The following is a 23,192-nucleotide window of genomic DNA, read 5'->3' as shown; positions in this document are numbered from 1 at the left end:
TAACCAGAACAAAGCTCACTAGTTTTATATTTCTCTTCACCGACAAATGTGAGTTCCATGAAAATCACTTGCAATTTTTACATTTAATTTATTTTTCATACATTTCGACAGTAGCGTTTCAATACAGCTCAAGTTCATCAAGCTCTGACCCAAATTGTGGATGCCATGAATAAACTAGGCATACAGAAGAATGGGGATATTATTACTGACACAAGGACACCTTAGCACAAACAGAAGATGAACGACACATACCAGATGAGCCTCAGTTAATATTTGACATCTATAGGCTCAAAACCCTTGTCAATTGATGCCTTGACAGCATCAAGTACAATCTGTGTCTTCCTACTAAGGGTTGGCCACTTCTTCTCAGGTTTTGAACCATTTTTAATAGTACCTACCAAACGAGAAAACTCTCTTACCATGAGAACCTCCTGCGGAAGATCTGTGGTAACAATGTGCTGACTTGGTGGTGGTACCCAACTGGTCACAAATTCATCAAATCCGGTTTCAGAAGCAAAAGAAAAACAGGCCTCTTTCTCTTGATGAGGGATAACAAAACCATCAACATGCAAAGTACCCTTTGTACCGACAGCAGTTATCTCCATCGTCAAACTTGATAAGAAAGAGCAGTGGAAGGTAGCCACTTTCCCATCTTCCCAATGCAGAGAAGCTCCACAAGATAAAATCACCCCCACTTCATTAAATATAGGGCCACGCAAAGCTATTACTGTTTTAGGCAGTTCAAAGTTACTTACCCACAGGATTCCCCTCATACAGTACCACCCTGCATCCCCAAGAGCACCATGAGCGTCAAGGTCTGGATTCACACGAATGTCATTCTTGAGAAAATCAGGATCACTAGCAAAAGTGAACACGGTGTGTATCTGCAGTACAGAAACAAAATGCCTTTAAAAGAATACCAGAAAGTGAGGTTCAAAAAGATCAGTCCAGAGCTGCCACAAACAAATTATAATCACCTAATCCAACATATCATCTAATCTCTACCACTGCAACTTGAATATATGCCTTCTGAGCAGTATACATTTATAGAAAGCCTAACACTACTAACCGAAGAACCGATCCAAGTGTAGAAAATAACGCACACAAGTTTCTTTGTCAGCCTAATATTCTAGTACTATCATTTCTGGATTAGATGTACACAGTTGCACACTCAAATAACATAAATTGCAATTTTCTAGTATTAAAATTACCATATGTATTGCAAGGATTGCCGCCCAAAACCACATGCCATTAACATGTCCTATCACAAGGCTAGTACGGTTGTCTTTGGATCAAATAATCTTCCAGTACTTTGTACTATATGGAACTAAAAGGACATGCTTTTGGTGTTGCATTTGACTTGGGGCAGGAAATCAGACAAAGTTCATCCTAACCCAGTTATAGTCAAATGCAGAGTAAGGCTTGGGTTTGGGATTGGATTAGTAAAACCTAAACCCAAAACTAGCCGAATCGAATGGCTTCTCATATTCAAGTCCAATAAGAATTATCCCCTCCCCCATATTTAAAGAATACTACAAGAAGTCCTAACCTTACTTTTCCATCATCTCATGTTAACTATCTCATAACGAGGTTAATCTTTGGGGAAAAACAGTAAATTGTTTTCCAGGTTCAAAAAAGTTCTAATCCCTTCAAATTTCTTTCAAGTATAGATTACAGAAGGCCTAAAAAGCTATTTGAATCAAGATCTGAATTCAGGATGCTAGCAAAGATTATATACAGAAATAATGGGTTATGTTATGCTTCCTAGGAAAGCTGGTAAAGCAGCTAATCTATAAGAAGGCTAAGAGAATAGAAGATGGAATGCCAGAAATAAAAAATTAATAATTACAATAATAAATATAAATAAATACATACATATACATATATATATAGGTAGAAAAAAAGTATCAGTGAAAATTAATAAATTAAATTGCATTTACATAATAATAGACCATAAAGTTTCGGCACAAATACATTGAGAATGGAATGCAGTAGGCTATAAATCATGCTACTTTATTGACCAGCAAGCTTCAAATGTGCAAAGCAGAAACAACATTACACAAACTGCCAGTATAATTCAACTTATAATGGTCTTTGACAAAGTGCTAGACAGCAACTACACAACTAGCATCAGGAAGATGCTACCAGTCCAAACAATGGAACCATGATTCCATTGCATAATGAAATGCCAGGCTGAAATTTGAAAAATAAATAATGACCACTTCTTTTCTGGTGGTCCAAAGCAAACACTACAGTCCGAAATTAAAGAGCTGCAACAAAGTACCGCAGTCAGCTTAATCAAATACAAGATCAATGCCAACACATGCACCATCACTATGTTAACGTTCACCTCTTATAATATGTAGAGTACATTAATCATATAATTGTAGTAGAAGTCCATTAAACACGCAGACACTCATATGTTAAAAAAATTGTGTAACTACATTGGACATGCTGCATTAAATAAATACTACAAACTACAAGGTCTTAGAGAGAAAGAGCTGGAAACTTTGAAGGGCCTCTATAACATAAATAATACAGACTATAAAATACAATCTAGAGATATCCTCTTACACAGAACCTGAAAGATCTTAATGGCCTAAAATGGAAGGATGGTCTACCTTAAAATTTCTGAAAGTAGTTATTGAGGTCAACTGGAATCCATAACAGATACCTTAATCCCCTGAAGTAAGGATTTGAGAACTCAGGAGCAAGAGTACCTATAGTTGCTATGGCCAGGGAAGCTAGTTTTGTAACTGAGGGCAGTTTGAGTTCTAGTTTTTTTTCCAAGACAGATGGTTACTGTAAGTGTGCCCTGAGCGGGATCCTACTTTTACTCTTTCACTATATTGGCTGAACGGGTGCCAAGTTATTAGTAGCTAGGCAGCTAGGCCAGTAGTAGTACAGTTCAGGTCATGTCATGAAGCTACAGGTTCCATTGGTGGTTGTGAGACAGAGGTCAGAGGCAACTTGTTATATAGATATCCATACATGTTAATAGATCTTCATCTATACTACTAGTAGCAGTAGTGGGGAATCGTTTTCTTAGGGAAGGTTTAGTTTCTTTAATATAAGGATAAACACGCTTATTACTGTTTCTGCCAACATTCAGCCGGGGTAGGATGCTAACTTGTTTGTTAGAAATAAGGTCATTTAATGTCTATAAGTGAAGACTGGATGGATCCCCGCTCCTTGGGTATGCTTTCAAAAGGGCTGTTTTCATGTGCTCGTGGTCTGTTGGGTTTTCTGTACTTGTAGGGGAAGGCGGGATTGGCACATCTACAAGTGGAGTAAACAGAACTACAAGTAACATGATTTGCCTGTAATACGAGTACGGAGAATAGCACACTGGTTTGATAACTTTAGCTATGGAATTCGGTTCACCAGCTCAGCTTTCCTATGGCTATTTGGATAAAGGAACCTAGAGGAAATCATTTAATTCGGTCTTCAAATCACACAATTGTGGAGCAGTAGATGATTCCTGCGATTAGTTTCTAACTTGTTTCCTAAGTTTTTAAATATTTTCTGGATTTCTTGTTTAATTAAGATTTGGTTTACTTATTTTATTAGATTAGGATTTTTTTCCTTGGATAAGTTTAATTTCCTTTTCACTGTAGGATTAGATTATTATAAATACCCCCATGTAATCCATTATAGACGAATTGAGTTATTGAGTTAAAGTTTGTTTTCCAGATATTGGAATTCTGGTGCGAAGCCAAACCCCTTTGTGTGAGCCAAGGACAGGTGTGAAGCCCCTGGAGTGATTCCAGACCTATCTTTATTCATCTATTTTCTGTTTTTCATTGTTTTCGCTTCTGCTAATCTGCCTAAATATTCAATTCACTCATATCCATCATCAATTGCTAACATCAACATCACTCTCTTTCTTCCCCACCAACTAAAACCCCACATATTTTCCAGCCCTGCAGCCCTCAAACTATCCATCAAAACAACCCTTGAAAATTTCTGAATTCTCTGTCGAATAGGAACTTGAACTACTCCTTTTTTTCTTTCAAACCATCCACTATTTGCCATTTAGCCTTATCATTTCAGATCCCAAATTCTTCAACAATCCGTGAACTTCTAATTCTACAAAACCACGCCATTAAAACACAGTTTGGAAATCCTAAATCCTACTATACAAACCTCATCCTGCCTCACTATTCAGGCATTTTCCTTTCTATTTTTCTCCTTTTAAATCTGCCTGATATCATGTCAAGGGCGGTTGAGGCAAAAAAAACAATTCCACACCTAAAATGAGTCACTACCCAACTCACTACACTCAAGAAGCAAACAAAAGCACTTCAAATTGAAAACGGTACAATAACAATAACAATTGATAAAATGAAAAACAAAAAGAATTTTTCTAAAATCTACTTTCTTCGGAAGAACTGCGCATGCACATTCGCCTAATCGTTGACCAAAAGGAAAAAAAAAAAATTCCAATCCCTTATCCTTCTTAAAAAAGAAGGATTGACAATTGAAGAAACACATACCGATCTTAGCTGACCAAAACGGTTCGGGTCGGAGAGAAATTCCGACATCTTCGCAGTCCTCGGGTGGTGCATCCACATGGTACCGTCCATGATCTGCACCCCACTGGATTCGCACGCCTCGGCAATCTTGTCAAACTCCGCCACGTTGAGCGCCACGGGCTTCTCGAGCAGGATGTGCTTCTTCTTCTGGGCCGCCAGGACGGCCCACTTGACGTGGAGGCTTGTGGGGAGGGGGACATAGACGGCGTCGACGTCGGGGTCGTCCAAAACGGCGTCGTAGGAGCCGTAGATCTTAGCGTTGGCAGGGAAATTGTTGGCCTTGGCGAAGGCCGTCGCCTTGTCGATCGACCGGCTCCCGACGGCGTAGAGTGTGGCGTTTTGGGCTACAGTGATGGCGCGGGAGACTTTTCGGGCTATTTCGGCGCAGCCCAGAATTCCGAATCGGATTGGCGTTTCGGCCGACATTTCGGGGGAGGCAATGGAGGTCGTAGAAATGGAGGAGATAATAATATATTAAACTCATGCACACTGTTTTGTCATGTCAATAATTAACAGAATTTTTAACAATTTTTCTACCAAATGTATATTTTAAAAGGTTTCGTAAAATTTGTGTACTGATTAAATGAATAAATAAATATTGGGTATGAGTTTTTACTAACCCCCATAGTTTAGGGGGTTTACTATAGTTAATTCTTTTTTTTCTTTTTTTTTTTGGGCTTTCCACGCCCATTCTAACATCTATATTGATTCTCTACAATTTCATACTATTTTCATATTGCTGAGTATAATGAACATGGCTTTAATCCTCTCGATTTAGATTAGCGGCAACTGCTTGATTTTTGCAAGGTCAAATAGGTGCCACAATCTTTACAAATCTTCTTGTGTCTATGCGCGTGTGTGTGTGTGTTCGGAGGGGGGCATGGGGCTCTTGTACTTATCTTAATGAGGTGTTTGGTGACGAGACTCACGAGCATCTTTGTTTCAACAGAAAAGTACAAGCCAGTTAATACAAACTACAAAGACGACAACGAAAAGATGTACAATTTGTAGATGGGTTGAAGATTGGGAGGATAATAAAATTATTATATTCAACGCGGGTCTCTGTCTCCTCCACCGTTGTTTTATCTGTGTGCCGGTTTTGTACATGTAGATAATTGATTTAGTCTTCTCTCTGATGCAAGGTTGGACCCTTTTGTTTATAATTTAAAAAAAAAATGAGTTTGTTCAAGAGGTGCTTTGAAGCCTACTGATGTTGACACCTTGTGGGTTAATGTCTCTTTGCACTCGGTTTCATCTTGAAGTTGGTTTCTTGAATCATTAGAAAATGGAACCTGCTGTTGGAATCCTCAAAATCCTACCAACTACCTTTTTGAAGGTAAAGATGTGTCTCAAATGATCTTGTAATGGGTTTGATTTGTCACTACACATTTGATTAAACGAGTGAGTAAAAATGATCTTATATTTTTATGAACAACTACTGTGTATGTTCTTTTCTAATTTTATTTATTATTTATTTGAATTTTTAAAATTGTGAATGTACCAGTTTATCCCTGTTTAATTAAGTGTATTATGTTAAATATTAACCAATGACAATTGTTAGAACTTTAAATATTTCACTTTTAAGGCATCCTGCCTTTATATATATTATAGATTATATTGACGGTTTAATTGATAGGTTGCCATACTTGCACGCCAAGTCAGGAAAGATTTTGAGTTGGGCTTCTGCTAAACAATTGCCATTGGCACCAAATCGAGGCTTCTTCATTCGGCTTGGCCCATCATGCAAGTGGGTATAGAAAAGTGTTTTCTCTTTTATTTTTTTTCCTGCCAGAAAAAGAAATAGTTTAATTATTTTGTTAACATTTTTTTTCTCACACGTGGCAAGAGAAGAAGAAGCACGTGGCAATGTTAAAAAACAAGTGGCACCAACATCACACCGCTAGGAAGGACATTGTGACACCTATGCATGCCCATAATAATCTCCACATGTTGAGCTCCTCCAGATAAATTACTATAAATAATATCCTAATTATTTGAGCTTCTTCAGCGAAGAGTGTAAGAAATCTAGTCAATATCCAAATTTGGTGAAGGGAGGGTTAAGAACGTCGTCGTTCTGAAGCATATATGTTGGGGCCGTGGCGGCGAGGAGGGCGTAGAGGAGGAGTAGGAGGAGGAGGAGGGTGGATTGAGCCGTGGTTTGGGTCTGAAGCGTGGGACCCTTTCGGCTTAGGAATATCTGACTGGGAAGAACAAGGCGGCGGTGATGAAACCTCTGCTGTCGCTAATGCTCATGTTAATTGGCGTGAGACCGACAACGCTCACATCTTTGTTGCTGATCTTCCTGGTTTGTAGTTTTTATAAATCAACATATATGTGATATTCCTCTCTCTCTCTCTCTCTCTCTCTCTCTCTCTCTCTCTCTCTCTCGTTTTGTTTTTGTTTTCGTATTTATTTTGTACATTTTGAGAGAGTAGAAAATCGGTGCATATATATATGCTAGAAAAAAAAATGAAAGAAAAAGAAGCGGCTACAGTGGGTTGTGCAGTAGGGTTGTGTGCACTAGTGTCACCCTGGTGTGAGTTCGCAAATACTATACTAGACCTGTTACGATTGTGCTCCAATTTCAGGAGTGAAAAAAGAGGACGTGAAGGTCCACGTGGAGGACGGCAACATGTTGCAAATACGCGGGCAGAGGGTTCAGGAGCAGGAGAAGACTGAAGACAAGTGGCACCGCGTGGAGAGGCAGCTTGGCAGTTTCGTGAGGCGGTTTTGGCTGCCCAAGAATGCTGACTCGGATAAGATCAAATGCGGACTCGAAAACGGGGTGCTGAACGTAACAGTTCCGAAGAAGGACGCAGAGCAGAACCCAAAAGATGTTAGAACCATTGATGTGGCCTAGTGAGCTCTCTTGTAGAATTAAGGGCTTTTTTTTATAGTCGAAATGGATAAAGTTTTTTTTGTGCTTTGAGAAGGATATTTTCCATCTACCACGAACTTTTATTTATTTATTTATTTATTTAATTTTTAATTTTTTATGTCACGCTAACTGAATTGCAAAGAGTCCATCATAAAGTAAAATACAACAAATTCTTGGCACCTGAAACTCAGCCTATGTTGAAGGCTTCGGAATAGCATACACCACCTCAAACTTAAAACATTTCTCCAACAACAATAAATAAACACCAAATCAACTACATGAAAGCATGAAACTTATCTCAGAGAAATCCAGTGACAAGTAAAAAAGGAAAGACAAATCCAGCCAATTGTTGGCGATTTGGTTAATAATTTACCTAGTAGTTATATGTCCGATTCTAGAGTCTGTTATCATTCTGTACAAAGATGCGCCATTTTCTAATTTTGAAATCTAACATTTTAAAAGCTAAAACTCATATACGGTGTTCAAGTTCAAGATCCAATTTAATCCGCCCAAAATTAACTGATTTAACTTATTTTTAATCAGTTACAATAGTTTTGTCCATTTTTAATCAGACAATTGGGCAACGATGCAAGGCCCTAAAAAAAAAACACCTTTTAGTTCAAGAGATACGATAGCAAAATATGTCTTTTATGTATGTAAGTGATGCTTTTTGGGCTTGATTCTAAAAAAATTTGGATTTTTTTCTTTACTTTTCATATAATGGGCCTATTTTACATAAACAAACAAACTTAACACCTAAGCTTGAAATTTTTAATTTCATTTTTTGTTCAAAATAAGGTAAATATTGAACATGAAAGGTCTCATTTTTTTATTTATCCAAAATCAATGGACTGGCTTTGTTTATAGAGAACACGTCCTTCTCAAACCAAATACAAAATCAACCAAATCAAACCGTCAATTATAGTTAAAATCGGCTGATTTGTGCGATCTGACCGGGTGTGATGTCAATTATGAATATTTTCTTTTTTAGGTGGGTGTATTCAGTTAAGATTTTAAAAGAGTTCAATGGAGTTATTAAGTTTATAGAGTTCAATATATTTCAATTGATTTGTATAAACTCCACATAGAGTTTGACTGAATTCTTGAATTGATTTGAATGGTGTTTGTTAGAGTTTTTTCATAGATTTTAAAAGAGTTGAGTAGATTTCTAAAGTTTTTTTTTTTTTTTTGGGGATGTTTATCGTTTTTCCATATTTTCAAAATAGAAAAGTACATTTACAAATACACAACGTTCAAACATTATACATAAAAAAAAATTAAAAAAGAACATATGTTTTGTATAGTATCCATTCTGAGTGCTCTTCAGGTAATATTTTAAGGAACGCATTTTTCATTAGGAACATGAAGTATCTTGCTTTCTACTATTTGTTTGCTTAGCAAATCATTAGAATCGCGCCATCCACGGTTGGCAACATCAACTATTAGTTCTAACAACATATTGCTCTCTTTCGAGGTTCATGGATTATAAGGTGTTTTTCCTTTTCCTTATAAATCTCTCATTTATAATGTTACTAGATAATACATGCAATCTTTAATTAGTTCATATAAAAATAAAAAAAACAGAAGATTATTTTTACCTTTTGGCGTGGACTATATATACACACACATTGTAGATTGATAAAGAAGGGCAATATTATATATATTTGTTGCTATCATATATATATATATTGTACATAAAAACAAACACCGAATAACAACAACTAATAAATAAATAAAGATGGAAAAGGCATAACAAAAAAAAAGAAAAAAAGGAATGCTTGCTATATGAAATAATGTACAGAAAACGACGCCATGGTTTACTCTCTCTCTCTCTCTCTCTCTATATATATATATATATATATATATACACCTAGCTCTCTCTCTCTCTCTCTATATATATATATACCTAGTTCGTAATTAGTAATCTATATATCTAGCCATGGTTTGCCATCATATATATACTATACAGAAAACGACGCCATGGTTATCCACGACCAAAATAAAAAAAATAAAAAAATAAAAACAGAAGAAGGAAAAGTAGAAAAAATAATTGGGATGCTTCTGTACATGGATATATGTACAGCGACAACAACTATTCAAAGACTATCAACCATACGATAGGGTATCAAAAGATAATACAAATATGAAAGCGTAGAGAAAAAGAAATTTTTTTTTTACCTCCACTTTACAAAAACGTACGTTTTGGAAAACATGTTCAAAGTTTTTAGGGTTGACATATTTGTTAAGGCCTTTTCTATTTATACTTACCACTTTAAATTTTAACGAAATTGGGCAAATCATTAATTCCTTCAAAATAAATAACTTTTTGAATACCCCTAGATTTTGATGTATTTTTTAAAAATTGAATACAACTAAATTTTACAAACTCCTTTGTTTGGATGAAGTTATTGAAAATTATATGGAATTCTAAAATGAAAGAATTTAGATTTCCATCATTTCAATGTCTAGCAAAGATTTCAGTGTTTGGATTTATGTATGTCAATTTTGTAAATGACGGAATTTTGTAAATGGCACCATAGAAATTGTGGAATGACACCTATATTGGTGGATATTAAACTTGGGAATTTGATGCCCCAATTTCCACAGTTCTTTTCCTTGTCATTTAATAAATTCTACACTTAAGTTGCCAAACAAGGAAATGTCAATTTCTCCTCTTCAATTTTTGACTTTTAGCTCAATTTTGAGTTATTTTCCCTCATTCAAACGAAAGGTTAAAATCTTAATTAAATACACCTAGACTTTTGAACTCTTTTAAAGTCTTAGTTGAATGTTATTTTGTTTTTCTCTTAGAGAGTTTTGAGATTATGGGTTATGGACCACAAAAAGACCCTCATCCAAAAAACCAAAACGGCCACGCAAAAGCAACGTTCACTTGGAGACGAGACAACAACACTCAACATTCGTTCATACACAAAGCATGAGCATTACTTGCATGACATGAATGGTTGAAATTCAACAAACACCACCTTTCAAATTCCAATTCCCATACTCACATTTCTCCTTCACTTCTTCACTTCCCCTCCAAAAAACAATGCTTCTTCGCCTTCCCTCACCTCCTCTCTCCTCCTCCTTCCTTTCCACTACCACACCCAAACACCTCCGATTATTCTCTTCCTCCTCCTCCCCTCGCCCCCGTCCTCGTCGTCGCCGCTCTCTTTTCCGATGCGCCGCCGGAAACGACCTCGTCGAAGTCGACGCCTTCACGAATAAGTCGGGCTACCTCTTCGAGCTCAGTAATTCCGATGCCAACTCCATAGAAGACTATGACATCTCCAAAATTGGCGCCATTTACAGGCGGAGGCCGCTGATTCTTCTTCGCCGGCTCTTCCAGACTGGTCTCACCTTTGGAAAGTGGTTCGCGTTTCGCTACATTGATAACCTAATGGAGCGCTCTGACCAAATGTTCGAGGTCAATCTTTAATTCTGCTCTGTTCTGAAATGAAATTGCGAAACTTTTGGGTATTTATTAATTTTTAATAGTCTGCAATGGAAATGGTTGATTTATACGTTTGCTTGCAGGTCAGAGCTGCAGAGCTTCGGCAAGTACTGCTGCAACTTGGACCTGTGCGTTATGCTTGTTTCTCTCTTTTTATGCATTTCATTATTGAATTGCTTACAATTTTTTGATTATTTGTATTATTGTTTTGTGGTTAAGCTAGTTGTTAGTTAATTCTTATTATTATTATTTTTTTCAATCTTATAGGCATATATCAAAATTGCTCAGGCCATCTCATCTCGACCTGTAAGTGGAATCTTTCTCATTAAAGCGTGCTCTTCCTTAAAAAAGTAAAAAAGAAATTAAAGGTTTTCTGACGTCAGGACATTTCAGTCATCAAAATATGATGGTTTGTGCATATTTCTCTAGTTGGGTATTGATAGTCCCAAACTACATTTCCTTTTTTATGCTGAAAGCATTCCGTGCATGTACTATAATGTCTGTCCACACTTTTGGCTATTGCTTGTGTAAGAGTCTGACTAGTGCTCATTAGTCATTAGTCATTCCTGGTGGAATTTTTATTCAATTAGGAGGGGCCTTCTCCCTTTTTATCTGTTTTTAGTGAATTCTGGAATTTTTGTTCTTGTTTTCACTTCTTCTGCATTAATGTAGTAGTGAAAGATATAGGGGCTTTGCAACACAATACAGGTAGGCAGGCAGTGCAGTTGATATTATAGACCTCATGTTTAAAATTATGTGGAATTGTTTCATCGAAAGTCTGAATTTAGATCCAGCTTATGAGTTTGGCTAGTACTAATAATGGAGGCACAAGATAAATATAAAAGATTATGAAGTTCTGCATTTGATGTATTATATTTGAAATGGTTTTTTTTTTTTTTTTTTTTGAAGTTGTCTTCTTACTTTGGTTCAATAACTCTACATATTCATGACATGCAGCTGTGCAGAGTTACATATATGCATCGGGATGTTCTGCCCTCACTTTTTAATTTATATAGTGCACTTTCCCAAAATTAATGTTTTCAATTTTTGGATATTTTGGAATGCCTTGGTGACAGTTTCTCTTCAGACATGTTAAACTGGTTGCCAAAGTAATTGTTAATTCTTATAGATATTCTTGATCAAAACTCTGAAATCTCTGAGAAATTTATGAATCCTTATACATTGGATGCTGTTGTATTATTAGTTGTCGAAATATTTGCATTGTTTTCAAATGAAGTTCTGGAATTCAATAGTGCCACTTATCCAGGAAAGAGTGTCATCTCTTAGCACCGGAATGGTAATTGAAAATCGTTGAAGAAACAATTGCCCTTTTGTGTCTTATCAGTGGATGTTTAAATCTCATTGTTTCCTTGCTAACAAGTTGACTGGCACCACCCAACTTACAGTGAAGTACTTCAAATATTTTACTTGGAAAAATAACAGAGCAAAAGATAGTCATAAAATTTAGTTTGTTCTTTTCCAAAATGTAAGATTTCTGGGTCTACCTCAGCCGTTGCTTTGGTTACCCTATTAATTTTTTCTTTTTCCTTTCTAAGGACTTGATACCACCATCATATTTGGATGAGCTCTCACTGTTGCAAGATCGAATATCTCCATTTTCTACAGAAGTTGCTATAAATACAATAGAACAAGAACTAGGTTTACCAATAGAAGAGCTTTTTTCAGAGATCTCACTCGAACCTGTAGCTGCGGCTTCCCTTGGACAGGTCTTATTTGTTTATGCTTTGTTCATGACCATGTAACTTAACTTTCGGCATCCTTTTTTATCTTGACGGTGCAAATTCATCTCTCTCTCTCTGATGTTAGGTTTATCAAGCTAGGCTTCGTCGTACAGGACAGGTTGTTGCAGTCAAAGTGCAAAGGCCCGGAGTACAAGCTGCTATTTCCTTAGACATATTGATCTTGCGTTTCCTAGCAGGTCTACTTAGGAGAATAAGAAAATTAAACACTGATCTTCAGGTAATGTTGCAGCATGTAACCTAGTATTGCACCACCCTCTAGTTAGTATGAATGAGAAGAAAATTTATGCACCCATCCCAGAGTTATTCTATGAGGTATGTCTATGAGAAACATTAGTACATATCAATGTATGGTCGCTCTGTGTATGTGCATATCTTTTCTTTATATTGTTCTTTTATGCCTTTTTGATTTTTATAACATATACATGACCTTCACATGCAGGCAGTTGTTGATGAATGGGCATCAAGTCTCTTTCGGGTATGTATTTATCCCTTTATGTACCTTATGGACTTTGATGTTTCAAAGTATATGTTATCACTGTTGACATCTGATCAAAAGATATGAAAAAGAAAAATAAAGTATACTAGCAACCAGATACTGAACAAGGATTTTTATTTTCTTTTTTCCTCTTTGTTTTTGTTTATATGCTTTCTCATTGAAGTGACTATAGCATACACAAATAATGGATGTCTTTGGATAACTTTTCTTGGTTTACCACTATTTCCTAAAGATTAACTGTTAGAATGTGGCAAAATAATATTTTCAAACTATGACAATTAGAATGTGGACCACGTGTTATTTTTATATTCTAACGCCCCTATCACTTGCGGGTCTCTCTCACCTCTAGAGGGCCCAAAATGTGGAACCCAGTGTAAATTGCGAGATTGCAGTTTTATCGATGTGAACTCAGGATGTTGCACTCAGAGCATCCACAATGGGCTCCCTAAACCACCTTCTTAGACAAATTTTAGGGAGGAATCATAAAAATGCAACTCCAACCATGCTCCCTATCCACCTCCTAAAATAGGGAGTCCTCTAGGAGCTCCTAAATCTGAGGAGAGAGAAAGGACTCCTAGTGGCTCCCTATAATTTAATGCTGCTTTATTTAATGAGTATTTCAAACTTTTATTTAATGCTAACTATTTTTTATTTTATTTTTTAATAGAGATGGACCAATCAAAAAAGAGTTATAGCATTTATGACTCTCCAAATTAGGGAGTATGGTTGGAGTTGAAATTTTTTAGAGAGCTCCTAAAATAGCTTTCTTATATTTTTAGCTAAGAAATAGAGAGCATCATTGTGGATGCTCTCAGAAATGATATTTGAGTTTTTCATTGTTTCAAAAGCTTAAGCTGTTGGAATGTGGGTTAAGCATTATTATTATTATTATTATTATCATCATCATTTTGAAAAGAAGATAGGCATTATTTTTATGCTCTTAACATCTTCAAAACTCACGATTCAACTACAAATATACTCTTGCCAGAAACATGCTGCAGTGACATTATTAGCATGAATGGACAAATTTGCATCGTGTGAAAAATTTGTCTGAACTGCACTGAAATTTTCAGCAGCATCCCTTGAATGTGATACTTTGTTTGTCACGTGTTACTATGCCTACTTGCTTACATTTCCTTTCCTTTTTTTAATTCCCTGAACATCTTTCTGTTATCTAAGATATCCTTTTTGGTTGTATAAGGTTTATTCTTAGAACTTCAAATTGAATACAGGTAAATCACATTGAATGCAGGAGATGGACTACAGGACAGAAGCAAATAATGGTCTCAAATTCAGGTAAGTGGAGGGATTCAAAACTTACGTAATCTTAATGATTGATAGTGTTGTAGGAACTAAGTTCAAAGGATAATAAATAAAGCCCATCCAAGAACAAGCATATAATTATGGGTACTCTTCTGTGTGATAAGTGCAATTTACACATACATTTGAGGTTCATTGAATTCACATGATTAGTGTAGTAGGTGGGATAGATTATGTTTTTAGAATTTTTGTGTAATAAATGCAATTTACACATACATTTGAGATTCATTGACATCACATGATTAGTGTATTAAGTGTGATAGATTATATTTTTAGAATTTCAAAGTGTATTAATGCGGCTTTTTTCAGATTTATGTACCAATGAGCCTATAAAAGGGGCACTTAGCAAGCTTTAGTAAAAGTTAGTGAAAGTTCTTGTGATTCCTGTTCGTTTGAAAAGTTTGGGTTGACTCGGAGTGACTCCAAGGCTGGTGCGATTCCGTAATTTTTCTAATTTCTATTGTAGTGATTCCAGTAAACATTTGGTGGGATTCCATAGGCTGGAGTGAGTCTGGATCTCTCTTATATTCCTTTAACTCATTCTTCTACTACATCAGTTTTGGTATCAGAGTTGGTTCTTCCGCTATATTCTTACATGGTGGGAGATCCTAAATACTTGGTACTTGGGTAGATGGGACTCGGAGATCAATCTTAAATTTATACTACCTCACATGTCAAATTATAGCCTATTTGTCCTCTCTCTCTCTCTCTCTCTCTCTCTCTCTCTCTCTCTCTCTCTCTCTCTCTCTCTCTCTCCCCGATAAGATTCTCTTGCTTTTCCTTACATAAATGATGCTTTCTATTTTATTTCATTGAAGGCCTAAGTTTATTAGTTACCTAATGGAAGGTACCTCTTTTCAGTCTCTGGCAATGTTTACTTTACACACAATGCAAGGAAGTTACTTTGAATTGCCTCGTGATCAACTGAAAGCTTCAATTTGAAAAGCTTTATCCTTTGAATTTTAAAGATGACAACTTGTTTCATTTGCAGTAACATTCTTTGACTTTGACCTTACCATAGTTTGACACGCTTTCTGCCTATAGGGCACTGTATTATCATAAAATTTCAATGTATCACCTCCCGTTTTCTTTCTCGTCATTGATAACTTTATATCCTTTTCCAATTGTTATGAGGTTTATGTTTCAAGCTTGATTACAAAATTAATGTTCTAACTGTGGTCCTCTGCGCTTGATCAGAAAGCTATATGGTGGTATACCTGATGTTTTGGTTCCAGAAATGTATCTGGATTACACAACTCGTAGGGTGCTTGTGATGGAATGGGTGGAGGTATTTGCTATTGCGTTTGTCTTGGTTTGTTTATAACATGCTATGGGACCAGCTCTATAAAGAACAACTTCCAGTGGCTTCCTGACCATTCTCCTTAAATTATCACATTTAATTGAATTGCACAAATGTGATAATCAGAATTCCAATTAGACCCAAGATAGAATTGAAAGGTGTATGAGATATTGCAACTAAACAAGATTAAAATTTGTTTGTAATTTGTTGCGCACTTAAATCATAAGAATTGAAAGTGGTGGATATATGTGGATATATATGACTTAAGTACTAGGAAATATAAATTACTTTTCTTAAAGATGTATTTTTATGTGCCGTTTAGTATGTCTGTATGTTTCTGCTTATATTTTCTCTGTTTACTTGTATTCTAGGGGCAGAAGCTGTCAGAAGTAAATGATCTTTACATGGTTGAGGTCATGCGCTAAACTAATTTCAGTTTCACCATTCCTCAAAAATCGACCTGTTGAAGTCTTTACTTTTTATGTTTAATTTTTACCTTGCCGAAGAGTTTAATAAAATGCCTGCTTGTTGGTGCTGAATAGGTTGGGACTTACTGCTCATTCAATCAACTTCTGGAATATGGATTCTATCATGCAGATCCACACCCTGGAAACCTTCTTCGTACATATGATGGGAAACTTGCCTATTTAGGTACTAGCCTTGCTCACGTGTGAGGTTAACTTTACATTTTGTTTGTACATAACATATGTGAATGTGTGGTTGAGGGATAATAAATGCTAGTTGCTCTGGTGATTGGAGAGAATAACTTATGAAGGACAGTGGACGAAAGGAATGTGTCTGAAAAACAAAAGAAAGCCACCAAAAAAATACAACAGAATAAGGGAATTAGAGCAAGATTGCCAAAATATAAAGTTTCAAGTAATGAGGTTTATTAAAAATAGGCCCATCTAGATATTAATTAGAAGCGGCGTTGAACAAAGATTTGTATAGATATCTATATCCAAATTGGAACTGGTGGACTGTTCAAATTTGACTGTGAACAAAGATGTACATAGTTCAAGGTAAGAAAGAAAAGACGCCACAAAGACACGATGGAGATAAATTTACTCTTTGCTGCTTAATGGGTTGAATTCCAATTAATGTGTTGATTTATTTTATTAACCTCTATTAACTTACATGGTTCCACAATCAGATTTTGGTATGATGGGTGAATTTAAACAAGAACTCCGCAATGGATTCATTGAAGCTTGCCTCCATCTTGTAAACCGTGATTTTGGTGCTTTGGCTAAGGACTTTGTTACTCTTGGGTATCATGTTTTCCATTTCTTTCAGTTGATGCACAGGTTATGTTAATTGACATTGCTGGAAGTTATTTTGTTAATTCTTTTACAAACTCTGCAGGCTTATTCCACCAACTGCAGACAAGGAAGCTGTTACAAAGGCTTTAACAGGTTCCTCTTTGTGTTTACATGAACCTAAGGACTTAGTTTGTCTGATGTCTTGTAATTAAAAGTCGGGACTTCTTTCTGTGGAAGGGCTCCATTAACTGGTCTGACGCCACCAGCATTGTTTGTGTCTGTAGGTGTCTTTCAGAATGCTGTTGCCAAAGGAGTGCGAAATATTAGCTTTGGAGACCTCTTAGGAGATTTAGGAACCACCATGTAAGGTGTTTCCTGTTTCATTTTGATCCACTTGGAAGATAAGCTTTATAAATTTGCAAACTTTAATGTGCCGCCATCCTTTGTTTCTCAGTTAACGTTTTAAGGTTGCCAATGCTAGAGCTTGTGTGGATTCATCATATATTTTTAGGCCATTGATTTCACAATTTCATGACTTATATTCCCTCATCCACAACATTAAATGAAAAATCAATTTCAGTGGCATCCACATCTTCATCCTCGTCGTTATCATCATTATCATCTTCCTCATATTTTTCCTTCGCTTCTTGGGAAACAAAGTCCTCCCAAGTCCATAAGACTGTTGCTTTTCACCCACACTATGATGAAGACACAGCTCTTTTAGGGGTTTTCAATGTATGAAAAATGTAAGTTTAAATTGAACTTATAAAGCAATTTTTGTAATAATTGTCTTCGTGGAATTTCTCTCATATTATTGGTGCAGTCACTGTTGTGCCAGGTCACGTTGAACATTATGTCGTCTATTTATCTTCTTTTGATATCCAAGAAATCTGTCTTATATCAAACCACTTGACGATTATTTGCATTTTAACTTTTTCCACATGGAAAGTGTGCATATGTTTTCACTTCTCGTTCACATTTCCTGAAGATTGGAAGTATGTACTGCTATATTGAAGTTGACATGTTCACTCTCTTGAGCTTTATGTATAATTGTTCATCAATGAATTGTCTGATATTTTCTTTGTTTGTTGCAGGTACAAGTTCAAATTCCGTATACCTTCTTATTTTTCTCTTGTCATTCGAAGGTAGTTTTGTGTTTCCAAAAATATAAAATGGACCTCATGTACTGTTATTTATATTTGATATTTTGTTTATTCGTATATGGCTCCTCAATTTGTTAAATAATATTTATTACCTGGTTAGTCCTCTGATAATGACACCCAAAGAGAATGTAAAAAACTAATTCCGTCACAAATGAAATCCACTTACTTCCGCTTACTTAACCTTATCATCAAAGAACTTGTTATGTCTTTCCAACCAAACAATCCATATAGAAACCAAAACTGAACATCTCTAGACTTTCCACGAGACAATTTATCTACGAAGACAATTAGTCTAGCATCATCTAATGTTAAATCTGAAAATTCTTAGAACTTTCCATCAATTTATTTTCTGCCAAATGTTAAATACTTGTGCTATCTGTTGTCTTCTAATACGTTTGTTTATGGCTCTAAGCCTTGCTGTATTGGAAGGCGTCGCCATCGGCGCCAACCCAGATTACAAAGTTTTAGGTAGTACGTACCCATGGATTGCTAGAAAAGTACTAACCGATAGCTCACCAGAGCTCAAGTCTTCCCTGCATGCCCTTCTTTATGAGGTAAAGCTCCAATACAATTTTTAAAATTTTTTCTATATGAGGAGTAGTACTGTTTCTTTCTATTTTTTCGCTCATTGTATATTCTTCATCATACCACGATCTTGATTCCTAGATGATGTCTTATCAGGAAGGCATTTTCAAAATTGATCGTCTAGAGTCTCTACTTTCAGAGGTAATAACTATTTCTTTCTTGATGCGTGCCCTCTGGTCTTTTTCTTGTGAAATATGTAATGATAATGGAATGTGAGTTAGATACATGATGCATTTTTAGTTCACACTAACATCTTAGTTATCTCGAATTTCGGTACAGTTGTTGTCATTGAATTAATTTTAATTGCTCTTTTGTGGCAGGCCCTCCGTGCCAGAACAGAGAAGGCTTTATTAAGAAAACAAGAAGATGAGAGGGTAGTTATCAAGCAAATCCTTTCTTTCATGTTGGCAGAGAAGGTAAGAATTTGCATTTGTCTTATTTCCTTTTCATCTTCAATCTGGGCAGCCAGATCATAAAATCAATGTCAGATCTTACTTTATTTGTAATGTCATTTCAGGGTGCATTTGTGAGGGATATACTTCTTCAAGAATTTGCGAAGGTAAAATCATTGTGCTTATGCTTGTTATTTTAGTTATAACCCATATTAGGAATGGTGATAGTAGAAAAGTACAATTTTAATTAACCAACATAATAGAAATGTAAACTGCAGTCTGTATTTTTTAATATCTGAAACATATTTTGTTTTGTTTGGAAGGTTTTACCTTTACATTAGAGCCGTTAATAATTGAACCTTGAGTAGTTTCTTTGTGTTGGGGTTTCTCCCCCCACTAATTCATTAAAAAAAAAAAAAAAACAGAATTGAACCTTGATGGATAAAATGTATTAAATAATAGAATTACTAGTTTCCCCGTAAATATATTTTTCTGATGAGAAAAAAAAAAATCTTAAGACAATAAGAGATGGAATTGTTAATTATTTACATGGAGCGAAGTTTGTTCTACAGAAGATTATTGTTTATCCGGGACTATCAAATTTCAACTTATAAATTAATACAGTGTTCAATTTAATATGCCTTTACAGTGTGGCATAAAACCACTTAGAATGTTAGGGGTAAAATGAGTCTTCAATGATATATTTACGCATGGACTTCATAGAATAGATCTCTATTGTTACACAGTTATAACCCAACATCTGGATTGTGAATTAAAAATGTGTATCATATGTTCCCTGTCAAGGTCCACTGGATTTCAAAATTTGAAAATGGCTGAATGATTGCAGTCTACACAAACTAAGACGTTTCTGTTGCCCATCCTATGACACATGTTTAATTCCCCTGAAACAATTAAATGATTGGCCTTGATGAAAGAGGTAAACTATTTTATCATTGTAATCCCTGAGTTTCGCATATGGCATCTGAGATATGGTTGAATTTGTCAAAATGTCTTGGGCATGCGGTTATTGTAGTTATTATTGTACTTATTATTCTTGCTCTTGTTATTATTGTTTTTGGTATTTCTTTTCTATTTGATTCCTCAATTGAACTCAGGGATTGGATGCACTTGGGCTGGCAACCTTGGATTCTATTACTACTCTGGCAACTGCAAGCATACCGTTCACTTCTACTTTTTCATTCTCAACAATGACCAATGAAGACAAAATCAACTTAAGAACACTACATCGCCTTCTGCTGTTACTGTCAGGGCCTCAAGGAATTGAAAACTCCAAAGCAGTAAGAGTTTAAGCTTGTTTGGCGTAGTGATGAATAATATCAGTGGTAAAGAATAAAGGGAGGGAAAGACGAAAGGGCTAAATGCACATAATATTTCTTTGAAAGGGCTAAATAAAGGGCTTGATTTTCTGGTTGTGGTATGGCTTAGGCTTTTCCTGTGAACCTTCTCATGGTAGTTTAGAACTATGACTGGCAAGTATGTTGAGTCTTGGTTGGTATATCTCTGTTTTCATCTGAATGAATTTAGCGACACTTTTTTCCTTTTTTGGACCAATGGTTTCTTTTGTTTTCAAAACAGTTTTCTTTTGTGACAAACTGCAAAAATATATATATTGACAGGTATAATTTTGAGTATTGGAAGTGCATTGATTGGTGCTTAGGTTTTGTTTTTATTTTTCTTTAAAGTCTTTGCCTTTATATGCTTTGCGCAAATGTCAATGTTGTGGCCATTCAAATGATTTCAATAATTATAATAATAATATTCTCTGCGATGATATCCCTGTGACAAAGAAGAGTAGTTTTTTGGACTGGAAAAGATGGAGAAAGTATTTGCAAGACAAGTTGCATGTTCATGAACACTAAACACTTTGAAAGCTTAATTTTGCATTTTGAAGAAGTCATTCTTCCTCTTAATTTTTTTGATGAGGACAGTCATAAATAAGGTGATGGTTCTATTTAGAGTTTGGACCAGCCATATTTTCTCAGTTAGTTCCCTTTAAATGGAAACATGTAATGAAGTTACTGTTTTACCCCTAATTTTTTGGCATTAAAAAAAAAGGCCTGGCCACAGAAAGCTAGAGGATGCAAAGGGGTTGTTGCCTGCAGCGCCATTGATAGAGGTGCCAGGAGTGTATAGAGGAATGACAGATGGAAAGTCTTTTATCTTTTTCTATATAAATTGTTTGCTCTTCATTTTGTTTTGTTAAGGGTAAATTTACATTAAAAATTTTACAAATAAGGGGAAGATTACTAGAACCACCCATTTGTGAATTGGAACCTCATTAAATGGAAGATCACATTTGAAGATGACACCTAGTTTTCTATGATCAGAAAGTTATCTTGCATTTGAGACTTGAAGTGTTCTATGGTATGGGCGAGTTTGTTGCAATAATTTCATTTTATAGTGTGAGTATTATGCTTTGTTATTAATTGTCACGTACACATTGTAGTGAAGGATATAACTTTTTCAGATTGCGTGTAATCTTTAATGTTTCTATTTACTGATAATTCTCAACTTTGGCCTTGAAGGTAATTAAAGAGGATATCCCATACAATAATCAACAAATGAACTTGGAGGAAGCATCATTAGTATTCAATCAGCTTGCATCCATTCAAGACATTCTACCTATCCTTTCTGTTATTCCTGAGGTAAGGAGCGCATTTATGTTTGAACATTATCAATTACATATTTTGGCATGCTAGTTCTGGAATGAGTACTTGGTAGCTTTGGATTTCCAAAACTGTAGTGTTTGGATCCATATGGCCATTCACTTCTCTTCAAGATTTCAGATTTAAAAGGTTATGACAGCGTTCCTAGAAGCTATGGTTGTTATTTCGTGGCATTAACTGAGTAGTCTTCACAGAATAGGTTTGACTAGGAATTTGGCCCTAATTTATGCAATTGACTAGTCGTCCGGTTGTTGAAGAGTTGTTTAAATTTTCCAGCAATGTATGTTTTTATTAATTTAATGATGATTATACCTTTTGGTCAGAAGTTGACACTTATGCATAGACGAACTGGGGAATTTTGTGGGAATTTGTGGTCCTTATAGAAGTTTCCTACCAGTGTGGGAAACAGATTATACCTTTTGATCACCAGTGGCGAAGCCAGGATTGAAACTTGGGGTTTAATGGGCGGGGGCAGGGGCCTAGGAGGTGTGCTTGAGATGGGGTCGGGACTTGTGAGCTACAAAGTTTGCTTAGATGATGTTTTGGTGCATGCACTGTCGGGAAAGAACCATCTTTTTTCTGTAATATATGGCAAGCATCTTCTGTGCCTATTGTCCATTTGCAATTGTTATTTATTGTTTTCTACCGGTTGTAGCTTTTCTCTGTCACGACTCACAACCAGTATATAATTTTTTTTTGTGGGGGAATCAAACCTAGGATTAAACCTTATACACTTGTACTTTTTATAATGTGCAAATTATCTTTCTTTTCTGATTACAAGTTCTTTGTACTTCGTTAATGTTTGGACTGCATTCTGCATTTTGCATTTATGCTGATTACAACTTTATATGTTCATACTTTCGCAGCTCCCACCAGAATCACAGCAGCAGTTACTTAATCTGCCAGCCGATCTCACAGGAAGATTAATTTCTCGTGCTGCTGCAAGGACGATCCGAAGGATCATTTTATGATACCCAAATATAATTTCGACAGCAACCAAAGTTGCTAGCTTATACAAGAAGCAAGATTTTGTGCAGTCTTCTTTCTGGTTTTCCTTGGCTGTATTGATCATGCCTTACAATTGGTTCCTTTCTTTTCTCGTCTAGCTAAAACTAATTCTAAATTATTTTTCAAAGCAAAAAATATATATATATATATATATATAGGAAATTATAAAGGTATGGAAATAGTTTGGGTTATTGGGGTCCAAATTATTTATAAAAAAAATTCACATGCAATAGACTTTAGAAACACATCCAAAGCTCATTTACAACATAACAAAGAGGCTCTGAGCTTTCTATAAATTACAGAACTGTCATCGATTTCTTAAAACAAGTTCAACTCCAAAATCTAAAAG

At 35.7% G+C, this 23,192-nt stretch overlaps 3 protein-coding genes across 4 annotated transcripts; 2 read left to right on the top strand and 1 right to left on the bottom strand.

Moving 5' to 3' along the window:
- Window positions 1-5,051, bottom strand: LOC18767443 (uncharacterized oxidoreductase At4g09670). Its single transcript, XM_007200540.2, has 2 exons — window positions 4,497-5,051; window positions 1-884 (listed from the first exon to the last, which is right to left on the bottom strand). The coding sequence occupies exons 1-2, from the start codon at window positions 4,959-4,961 to the stop codon at window positions 267-269; spliced, it is 1,083 nt and encodes a 360-aa protein (XP_007200602.2). The 5' UTR covers window positions 4,962-5,051; the 3' UTR covers window positions 1-266.
- On the top strand, window positions 6,549-7,646 carry LOC18767714 (16.9 kDa class I heat shock protein 1). Its single transcript, XM_007199988.2, has 2 exons — window positions 6,549-6,840; window positions 7,124-7,646. Exons 1-2 carry the CDS (start codon window positions 6,621-6,623, stop codon window positions 7,393-7,395), a joined length of 492 nt encoding a protein of 163 aa, XP_007200050.2. The 5' UTR covers window positions 6,549-6,620; the 3' UTR covers window positions 7,396-7,646.
- LOC18767155 (uncharacterized aarF domain-containing protein kinase At1g71810, chloroplastic) lies at window positions 10,280-23,034 on the top strand. 2 transcript variants are annotated; one of them, XM_007201140.2, is made up of 21 exons: window positions 10,296-10,843; window positions 10,954-10,998; window positions 11,138-11,176; window positions 12,427-12,597; window positions 12,698-12,850; window positions 13,073-13,108; window positions 14,382-14,425; window positions 15,647-15,737; window positions 16,121-16,162; window positions 16,292-16,400; window positions 16,903-17,017; window positions 17,112-17,161; window positions 17,293-17,371; window positions 18,103-18,153; window positions 18,584-18,725; window positions 18,853-18,897; window positions 19,077-19,172; window positions 19,274-19,315; window positions 20,264-20,446; window positions 21,695-21,814; window positions 22,702-23,034. In XM_007201140.2, the coding sequence occupies exons 1-21, from the start codon at window positions 10,376-10,378 to the stop codon at window positions 22,804-22,806; spliced, it is 2,226 nt and encodes a 741-aa protein (XP_007201202.2). In that variant the 5' UTR covers window positions 10,296-10,375; the 3' UTR covers window positions 22,807-23,034. The 2 variants fall into 2 exon arrangements, 1 of the variants encoding a protein (XP_007201202.2); XR_002272991.1 differs by lacking the exons at window positions 21,695-21,814; window positions 22,702-23,034 and adding an exon at window positions 19,996-20,085 and having other exon boundaries at window positions 10,280-10,843; window positions 20,264-20,356.

This window comes from Prunus persica, chromosome G8 (assembly GCF_000346465.2).
Source record: "Prunus persica cultivar Lovell chromosome G8, Prunus_persica_NCBIv2, whole genome shotgun sequence".
In the NCBI taxonomy this organism is placed as follows: Eukaryota; Viridiplantae; Streptophyta; class Magnoliopsida; order Rosales; family Rosaceae; genus Prunus; species Prunus persica.
Note: the sequence above shows the minus strand (reverse complement) of the source record. Positions and strands in the feature narration are given on the sequence as shown.